Here is a 10,760-nt window from a genome sequence, read left to right on the forward strand (position 1 = left end):
CAAGATCCATTACAAGCACCGAAGAGACTTGTGGATGTAAGTAAAAGTTAGATCTTTTCGTGAGTTATCAATGCTATTGATAGTGTTCAAATATAAGTGAAACTTGAATCATAGTGGAGGGAAAACAATAAAAATATGGTAGTGGTGATGGAGGAAAAGTAAACTTTATTGCAGGAGCGAAATAACTGAATTGTTCAGGAGAAGGAAGGAGAATGTAGGAAATAAAATATTGCGTTTTCAGATTGGTGCTTGAAGGAACTAGTTTGCCTTTAAATTAAATTTGAAATTTGAAGCGATTGAAAAAATTGTAGTAGCTGAGGTTAATGACTACCTTAATCAAAACTACTTGCGTGAGCCATTTCAATCGGCTATAAAAAATATCACAGTACTGATTGAAACTGCTTTGGTTTGAGTAAACAATGATATCATCTGTGCGTTGGACAAAAAGGAAACGGTCATCCTGACACTATTAGACCTCTTAGCGGCTTTTGACATGCGCAGCTGACCACTTTATCATTCTCTCTTGTTTGAAAACTTGATTTGGCTTTGGTGATACGATACGCGATACGCGAAGGCAATTTGTTAAAATTGAAGGCAACCAATAGTCAATGCGCTATCTTCATCATGTAGTTGTCCAGGGATCTGTGCTGGGTTCATTGCATTTTCTTCTCTACACCTCTCCCCTACCTGATATTATTCATAAACACAATGGCAATAGTTTTCGCTGTTGTGCAGACAATAGTCAGATTTACATGACTCCTTCCCGGGAGGCAGCGTGGCCGAGTGGTCAGCGCATCGGACTCGCAATACGGCGGTCCCGGGTTCGAATCCCGCTCTGGGTTCCGTTTCTCGAAAGCCGGATAATTAACGGGCCCGTAAACCTGTTGTTGTTTACATGCAAGATAGAGGTTTCAACAGTTTTTATTTGATTTCGGGCCGAAAAGTTACCGGGATTTTCGAGAAACCGCCCTGGCCACTTGCCAGATTTGTTCTCGGTCGTCTCGAGTTCAAATCCTCGGCCACGCTTGTAAATAGCCAAGTGGTTGCCTCCTGCCAGTTGGGGTTTGAAATCCTGTTATGTTGTATTTGAATATTTGTTATTCTAAGTATTTACTGATTGTAAAGCGCTTTGGATCATCAAGAGAAAGGCGCTCAGTCAGTGTATATTATTATTCTTATTGTTATTACTTAACCATTGAAAACGCTCTTCTTGCCAAAGGGAGAAGTGATAGTCGTATTCAAGATATTGATTCATGGATTTCTGTTAACATGCTCAAATTAAATCGTGACCAAACGGAGTTGTTGATACGTTTTAATACGCGTTTTCGTTTTGATCCACTTTCAAGAGCGTTTTCAAATCGATGCGTTTTGGATGAACAGGTTCAGCATATTAGTGTGGACGGAAGGCCTAAACGCATCGAAATGTATGCGAAAAGACAAAAGGTTATAACTTCATTGGTGTTAATGTATTCCTCCGCGAGTTAATTAGATTCACCGCAAAAAAGGTTAATTCGGTGCCTATTATACTTCCTCTCTTTCTGGTAGAAATTTTCTTATTTCAAATCAAAAGATAGAGGAATTTATGCGGCCATGGTTGCTTCACTAGACGAGTCTGTTGGAAACATTACGAAAGCTCTTAAAGAAGCTGGAATGTTTAACAACTCTGTGATCGTGTTTACTACAGACAATGGAGGTGCTCCTGCAGGATTTGATTGGTTAGTGCACCGATTTACAACCACCTTGCAAATACAACGTATTTTTATGCTGATAGCCGAGAGTAGCTCATAAGCTTGCGGCACAGGCAAGTGCATGCGTGTGTGAAGTTGACAACAGGGGAAGATTGTGGACCGAAGGTAGAGAGTACAATAAAAGGGGTGGTTTTAAGGGCTCCCTTATTTGCAAATGTGCCCACCACCCTGAGAATTTGTAATTAGTTCATCTGAAAGCTACACAAGTCCCATGGTGAGGCCAGCAAAGTTATGCAAAAGCTACTATATAGCCCTCAAGACATAAAAAATGCTTTACCCCCCCCCCCCAGACAAAAAAATGCTTGCTTAAAAAGGTGAAAATAACGACTACGCAGTGAATATATAAAGTTTTAAAAATTTCACTACTGAAACTCACTTGCAATTGAGTGCTGATTTTGGAAAGAGAATTGAAGTACGTCTTAAAAAAGCATGGAACTACTATAGTCAGATTTTCCTTGTTAAAGTCGTAAAAAATACGAAATTAAGTAGTGAAAACTTCCCCACCCTTGGGTAGGCCTGTAATGCCGCGCCTGCCCCACCATGATGGGAACAACGACTTGACAAATGTTTGGCAAATTCCCGTGAGGGTTTGGTTCGTTTTCAGAGCCATTAATCCCCTCCCACGGCCTCCATTAACCCACCCACACAAAGCCACTCGTGATTATCGCGAGAACATATTTTTTCTTTCTGACTTGTGATTCACATGGGGTCTTAAACCATTGTACGATCAGTTTCAAAGCTCATTTAAGGGAACCTCAAGCCTTCGACATGTTCGAGGCTGCAAACGATCCCCAAAATTCAAAGACATTAAATAAAGGAAACGGGGAAACAAAATTTTTTTTTTGCTAGCAACTAAAACTCAAATACAAATTAGGAATACATTTGGAATACATTCCGTTGAATTGCATAATCTACGAAATCTGCTATGCTTTGTCACTGAACTATACTGAATTTTCATTATCAATTTGTAATATTGAAAATTGATAATGAAAATGCATCGCATTATATTACGTTGGGTTTTTGACGTATATTACTGTTTTTTTTCCTCAAAGGAGTGAAAGCTGCAACTATCCCTTCAAGGGAGGCAAGGACAACTTATGGGAGGGAGGGGTCCGTGGAGTTGGGTTTGTTTACAGCAGTTTGATTACAAACAAACCCCGAGTGAGTTATGACTTAATCGACGTCACAGACTGGCTACCAACCTTTTATCACCTCGCTGGAGGAGACGTGCAAACTCTTATTGGCAATAATATTGATGGGATGAATGTGTGGGACACTATTGCACACGGTACACCGTCACCGCGAAGCGTGGTAAATTTTCTCCGTCACACACACAAGTATAATATGAATATATAAAAAAAAATAAGAGGATGAGATAGATCGTGAAAGTATTTATCAGAAACAAAAAGGAGCTACAAAGCAATGTTACTCCTGGGTTATATTGTTATCTGCCTCCATCAGCAGTCAAATAACGGTACTGTATAAATACACTTGAACTTTGTGATGTTACACTAAATAGAGTAATACATACTATCAATCAAAATTCAAAGACTAACAAACTGCAAGAGCGATTTTTGTATGACCTTGAAAAATGGTTTCGGTAAGAGTGTCGTTATTTGGTTTATTAGCCAACGGATGAAAAGATTCAAACATGGATTCTTCGTTTTCCCACCAGAGAAAACCCTAATATGTAGAAGGCATTGTTCAATTGGCCAATCGTGTTGCATTATGACGTCAAAGCAAAGTATCGATTGGTTTCTAGAAAGTTCTCGAGCATGAATTTCTTTTACCCGAGCGTTTGCTTAACCAACCAAAAACCACGCGTTCGATAAACCAATCAAATCGTTCTATTTCTGTTCGTTTGTTGTTTCTGTTTTGCTCGTGCGTTTCATTTCAAGGTCATACGAAAATCGCTGTATCTTACCAGCCTTTTGTGTTAGAATTAGTTTTCTTCTTTCACACAACCATCTTGGACAAGTTTGCTGTGGGACGTGGTCGTTTTGATTAAAAGTTAATTTCTTATGCAAAAGGGAACTCACCACTAGGCAAGAACATCAGATACAATGTAAAATGACTGAAACGGGAAAGCAGTATAGATTGAAGCATGTTATAACAAACCCCTACGCAATAAATCCAGAAATTCTTCAAGTCTTGAAGTTGATAAGCAACTGGTTAGCAGCGGTTAGCCCTGACGTAGCTGCTGGTCGTAATTTGAAATAACACTGTCTTTTACAGTTATAGTAAGGATGATGTGTCCAATATTACACAGTAAAGTAATAACTCAACTCTCTTTAGAACGAACGCCTTTTCATGCTCGCTTATAGCACTTCGATGTTTTTGGGTTTCACTTCAGTAACAACTTACGGAAAGACGAAAACGTATATCCTTTGTTTTTCAAAGGAAAACGGGTTAGCGAAACGTGGTACTTTTCTGTCGTTTTAAACTGAGTGAAATTCTTAGAACTAAAACGCGAATTGTGGTGGATATATCCATAGTCAGTAGGATGATTTACCATTGCAGATTCTCCACAACGTGGATCCCATTCGCAAATTTGCAGCCATTCGTGTTAACCAATACAAGTTAGTTGTCAAACAAGATGCGGTGTTCAAAACTACGTGGCATCCCAGATATGAAGTCACGGGTGAGTTGCCACACCAACCCAGTACTTTGCCTGGTGCAATTATTGACTGCGGGATAAATAAAAAAACCGACTGTAATTCTGATGTATCTCCCTGCTTATTTGACATAAGTAAAGGTAAGTAAAAAATCGTTAATGGTTTATTTAGAACAATTCTATGACCGCCGCCCGGTTAACTCAAATGGAAGAGCACTAGCCTGCCGAGCAGAAGCCGGATGTAGGTTAAGAACCCGACCAGTCTACCGTACAGTGTCTTTCAGCAATGTGGCTGTGATTTAAGATCTTGTTGTAGTTTAGACAATCGTGTCATTGGGCGAGGACATTAAGCCGTTGGCCTTGTCTCCTCCATCCTCCTTTCAACCCACACTACTGTTACAAGAGTAGACAGTAGGGGATGTTTTCCTGTGTTGTGGTCTATCTTTCACGCATAATTCATATCATGGGCTGGGTGATATTCAAAAAGCTCGTTTGTGGACTGATAGAGTCTACCAGTGGCGTCCTTGTATGCTGAAGTCCGAGTTAATTTTGGGATGTCATTATATGATGTTTGTTCACTAAAAAACGGTTTTGTGGGACAAAGGAAAATCAAGCCTATGCGAAGTAATAAAACCTCAAGTCAAGAAGAAACTACCAATTCATTAAGCCATTTCACAGTTGCCACAGACCCATGTTTAAACGTGAGCCTAGGAACGAAGATTTCTTCTCTCTTTTCCAGTAAAAAACCAGGAAAGGTTTTGCACTTGGAAATCAGGGGCTACTTAAAGTTTTTACCACTTTGAGTTTGATTTCATTTAACAACAGATCCATGCGAATACCACAATATTGCAGAAAGTAACCTTCAAACAGTACGAAAACTGCTCAAAAGGATCGTTGAGTATCAAGACAAATCAAAACCTGTTTGGTATCCCGCGAGAGACCCGCGGGCTGATCCTGCTCTGCATGGAGGCGTGTGGAGACCTTGGATGGATGACAAACTTGCTGATGAGCCGAGTGAAAACAATCAAACAAAGTCCACAGCTTCTCACGTGGCATCTGAGCGAGAAATTAGTAAAAATGAGGAAAATATAACTGACAGCCACCTGCTCAGTTGTTGCATCAAATACACTGATTTAAAATCCTCAAGTATTTTTCAAAAAGTGACACGTAATAGCCACCATCCCTTTGATAACAACAAAATGTCAACTAACTTTTTAAACTTGTCTTCATTGTTACATCCATCTAGTCTCCAGTTTAAAACAGAAGACTGTTGTAGTAACAAAACTGAAGGTCAACTTGATGATTCACAGGTCAGAAACTGTTGTTTGCGGAGCAAAACAAACTTAACTGATTTAATCAACATCCAAGCTGCGAGAGATAAACATGTTTATGATGTTTTACACAAAGTTCTAAACATCTCATAAGAGGTGTAACTTGCGTCACAGTCCATACTAGAAATACATTCTGGTCTCCACAATAGGAGGTTCCATTGACAGATCACACATGTTAAAATTTCATCTATTCTTTCGCTAATTAAACGCTCCTAACTTCATATCAATCCTTTCGAGTGTGGGCCTCTGTTGATTTCCTAATTGTCCACCAAATTCAGTAAAGCTAGTTTGATCGATTATCTACATCGACCGGCCCATTGAACCCGAAAAAATGCGAAATAGCTTTGAAATAGGCGCTTAAGTTAATCAGTTCCTCAAATGTATATTTGAATTCATGATAAAGTCAGCTACACCAGCTTCAAAAAGCGTCTATGGCAGAGAAAAATGGTTTTGATATAACAAAATTAAGTAATCAAAACATGTGTGACACTGTGGCGCCGTGGTCAAGGAGTTGCTTGCACATGCAGATGAACTATGTCCGACTCCCGGTGGCGCTGTTTTCTGTTTCTTTGTACCGTTTTTTCCTGTCTATAGTCTTTGTTTTTTAATACTATTTTTCCTTTTGGCCTGTTTTCTTTTATTTTTACTACTGACTTTTTACAGCTTTGCGAGGTTTTTGCCGCGATAACGTATTTCTAGTCTGACTTGGTTTCTTGTGTCATGGTTTACTTCCCTGTTTACTTATAGCGCTTTAACGTTGTTGTTGTTATTGCTTTTTGAAAAATTGATTGTTTTTAAGTTTGGATTTGCCTTTAATTAGCTTTAATTGCTTATAAATTATTGCTTGCTGCTAATCCTTCGCGGTAGTTGCTGCTGTGGTTGTTTTGCTGTTGTCATCGTGTTGTGTGGCGCTTGCAGAAAAAACAGAAGGGATCCATATTGGCTCTTAAGGTGTTTCGATATAGTTTTTCAGAGGCCTTACCGATATTTTTCAATCGCTTTAAAAGTGATTTTATCCTTGTCTGATCGCTATAAAATTTTCACCAATGATTGACTATAGATTGAAATTTGTCAAAATGTAGGTTTTAGTAAAATCGATATTACTATGACAACAATAAACAAAAAGCTATGAAACTGATAAACGCCTAATTTTGCGCGATCTAGACTGCCAGCTACTGAAATTCCAGCACTAGGAACTTAAAGTTTGGTGTTTAGCAAATAACCTCCGTAAGAAGTAAAAAATTCTGTACGTTTGAATTCGGCTAAATTAAAACGAAAATATATTTCAAACCTTAAATTTTCAATTGCCGTGATAGACTATTCAATAAAAACGTTATAAATGACTCAAATTATTCTTAAGTAGCGCCATAATGCTGCTTAATATCGTATTTCGATGCTAGGAAATCTTGGTATATTTTCGTTCTTGCGATCTTAAAAACTAACCCGTTTTCTCACCACCTGCCTTAGTGTAACTTCATTCAAAATTTGGACTTTTAGCGCTTTTTGTATATCCCTGAAACGAGCCGAACGAATTTTTCTAGAATCTCTTCAGATAATCTTCATAATGTATGCATGTAATAAGTATGTGTAATCAAACGGTGACGAGTTAGCCTGCGAGCAAGCTCTTCCTATTTGGGCAAGCGAAGCGAGCCTCGCGAGAACGTGCGAGCGAGGGGCCGAGGAAAGGAAAGCTTGCAACCATCTCTCATAAATTTTCATTTCCACCCGGCTCGCTCGCGCGTTCTCGCGAGACTCGTTTAACTCGCCCAAATAGGAGAGCTTGCTCGCAGGGTAGTGACGAGTGAAATTAGGGAATAATTTCACGCGCGTTTTGTCCAAATCCTAATAATTTCCCGAGCCTTCAGGCGGGGAAAATTATTAGGATTTGGACAAAATACAAGTGAAATTATTCCCTAATTTCCCGAGTATACCATTTGATTACCTACTAATATCATGGGTGACGAATTACGTTAGCAATCCTGGATTTTTGACATGCTTCGATCGAGAACTCCACTCTCTCAAATGTTTAGACCTTAAATTTGGCTTATAAAGTTTAGAATTTTTCAGACTTTTTCGGCAAAATACCTGTTAGAATCCTTCTTGATGTTCTCTTGTGTGTTCAGGTTTCCTAAAGCGTCTTTTTGTGCCCTGACATCTTCATTCCCGGCATTTTAAAACTTCGTCGCCATCTTGACACTCAGGCGTAAGGAAGGGTTGCCATGGCAATTTTGTAATGTCAATTACAAATTAACGCTGAAATTTCGCGCCAAAATTAAGGAGTAATTCGTCACCTATGATATTATGCCTGAAACTTTCATTAAGATTGATTCTCTGGAACACCTTGAAATTTCAAGACAAACCTATCCTACGAACCGGTAAGAATCCGCGCTAGAACATTCACTGTTTTGACGTTATACTAATTTTTCCAAATTAATGACGCTACTTAAGACTAATTTGAGTCATTTATACCGTTTTTATTAAACAATCTATCACGGTTTGACTGAAATATATTTTCGTTTTAGTCGAATTCAAACATACAAGTTTGAGTGTCTCAGTGGGGTTAACCAAAAGGCGTAAAACGGCCAAAAATTTAGTCGATAGCCGTAAAAATTAAAAAATTTTAATCGTTAGCCGTAAATAAGGTAAAAAAGAATTAACCGTAAAAGAAAGTGTTCCCTAGATTTGTTAATTTTAAGGAAGGTGCTAAACTCACTTATGGTTGCGTTTTTTATTTCATGTTCACACATTGAACCATATTTTTAAAAGCAATCTGTCTTTGAACACTTTCAAATGGCTGCTTGCCAAAGTGGAGCTTTCGTGCGTTCGAAATATTATACCCGTTCTAGAAAACGCCTCTGAAATGGATACCCCGTTCTAAATCAGGAGCTTCAAAATCACGACCCCTTTGGGCGGCACATACCCGTATAGGTAATGTATAGCCTGCGTAGCTGGCGGTATTGTGTAGTAGTCGAGTGTGATTTGGCGGCGGAGCCGTTGTAATATAGTCGAGTGAGATTTGACGGCTGAGCCGTCACGAGCGGCGAAGCCGCGAGAAATACCGCCTGCCAGAGAACCATGATTTTTCGAATGCCGCCCACTTTTGTCACGTTAGCTGATCCCAATTAAATCAGCCAATCAAAGAGAAACCTGCAATTTGAAACTTCCGATTATTTTCGCGCGAGACAGTTTAGAAATAAGCCTTGACATTCTAAACATAGCCTGCGTAGCTGGCGGTATTGTGTGGGTGCGAGATTAAAGTTTTGGCGGCGGAGCCGTGTTTCAAAAAAAGGGAGTAGGGACGAGGCGGTTGAAATACCGCCTGCCAGAAAACCCCGGTATTTTGAATACCTCCGCACACCAGTGTGCGGGGAAACGCATTGGTCGAGGGCCATACATATGTCAATCATGTTAGATGAGCCTTCGCGTATATTTCCCAATTTAGGGAGCAGATGGCAAACTGGAAAAGACGTACATGTAAAGTGATTGTGTTTTCCGCTTTAAAAAGAGCATAATTGATGACCAAATTGCCAAAATTGCGTCTTTAAACTTCACAGCGCTGGAATTGTCTTAATTTAGCCGTAAGAAACAAAAAAATTAAAACACTTTACAACTGCATCTGAGATCAAATCCTATCAGGAACACCTACTGAAGAATAAACCACCGGAAATGGTTACTCAGTATGCATGTAACAAACCAGCTTCATGACCTTTTAATGTTAAGCCTAGTGTTGCAAAAAAAGATTTACTCAGTCAAAGTTTAGAATGATACATGCACTAGGGTAGTGCTAGTAACCTTCGAGCGAGAGCCGAGAAAATAAAAAAAAACCCTCTGTTCAAGCAAACTCACAAGGTCACGTTTCACATTGTCACGAGCTTAGGAGTCGTGTTTAGAATAGCCTGCGTAGCTGGCGGTATTGTGTAGTAGTCGAGTGTGATTTGGCGGCGGAGCCGTCACGAGCGGCGAAGCCGCGAGAAACACCGCCTGCCAGAGAACCATGATTTTTCGAATGCCGCCCACTTTTGTCACGTTAGCTGATCCCAATTAAATCAGCCAATCAAAGAGAAACCTGCAATTTGAAACTTCCGATTATTTTCGCGCGAGACAGTTTAGAAATAAGCCTTGACATTCTAAACACGACTCCTAAGCTCGTGACAATGTGAAACGTGACCTTGTGAGTTTGCTTGAACAGAGGGTTTTTTTTATTTTCTCGGCTCTCGCTCGAAGGTTACTAGCACTACCCTAGTGCATGTATCATTCTAAACTTTGACTGAGTAAATCTTTTTTTGCAACACTAGGCTTAACATTAAAAGGTCATGAAGCTGGTTTGTTACATGCATACTGAGTAACCATTTCCGGTGGTTTATTCTTCAGTAGGTGTTCCTGATAGGATTTGATCTCAGATGCAGTTGTAAAGTGTTTTAATTTTTTTGTTTCTTACGGCTAAATTAAGACAATTCCAGCGCTGTGAAGTTTAAAGACGCAATTTTGGCAATTTGGTCATCAATTATGCTCTTTTTAAAGCGGAAAACACAATCACTTTACATGTACGTCTTTTCCAGTTTGCCATCTGCTCCCTAAATTGGGAAATATACGCGAAAGCTCATCTAACATGATTGACATATGTATGGCCCTCGACCAATCCGTTTCCCCGCACACTGTTGTGCGGAGGTATTCAAAATACCGGGGTTTTCTGGCAGGCGGTATTTCAACCGCCTCGTCCCTACTCCCTTTTTTTGAAAAACGGCTCCGCCGCCAAAACTTTAATCTCGCACCCACACAATACCGCCAGCTACGCAGGCTAGGTAATGTATGGAAGTATTCCCCCTCCCCCCCCCCCCCCCCCAAGGACTGCGGCCTTATCTGTCATCGTCCTTACAACGATCATATATCTGACGTGTCTATAGAATGCTTTTTACAGCCATGGAAATGATTTAGAAATATAAAAACAATCATACTTAATTTGGGGAAGCAGAATGTAAGACCTGATCAAAAATTTGATACCCTATTTCAGACCTAAAACACTGGAGCCCGGTGCGTGACCGCAGCGCATGACAAGTTACGGCACGT

At 39.8% G+C, this 10,760-nt stretch overlaps 1 protein-coding gene across 1 annotated transcript in view; it reads left to right on the forward strand.

The window, feature by feature from the left end:
- LOC140928001 (arylsulfatase B-like) overlaps window positions 1-5,954 on the forward strand; it is a 13,167-nt gene extending 7,213 nt beyond the window's left edge. Inside the window, exons 5-9 of the mRNA XM_073377714.1 lie at window positions 1-36; window positions 1,546-1,715; window positions 2,801-3,059; window positions 4,269-4,503; window positions 5,188-5,954. The exon at window positions 1-36 is cut by the window's left edge and continues 135 nt beyond it. Of these exons, the coding sequence (XP_073233815.1) occupies window positions 1-36; window positions 1,546-1,715; window positions 2,801-3,059; window positions 4,269-4,503; window positions 5,188-5,786 (1,299 nt within the window). The 3' untranslated portion in view covers window positions 5,787-5,954. The remainder of the gene's footprint in view (window positions 37-1,545; window positions 1,716-2,800; window positions 3,060-4,268; window positions 4,504-5,187) is intronic.
- The last annotated feature ends 4,806 nt before the right edge of the window (window positions 5,955-10,760 follow it).

This window comes from Porites lutea, chromosome 2 (genome assembly GCF_958299795.1).
Source record: "Porites lutea chromosome 2, jaPorLute2.1, whole genome shotgun sequence".
In the NCBI taxonomy this organism is placed as follows: domain Eukaryota; kingdom Metazoa; phylum Cnidaria; class Anthozoa; order Scleractinia; family Poritidae; genus Porites; species Porites lutea.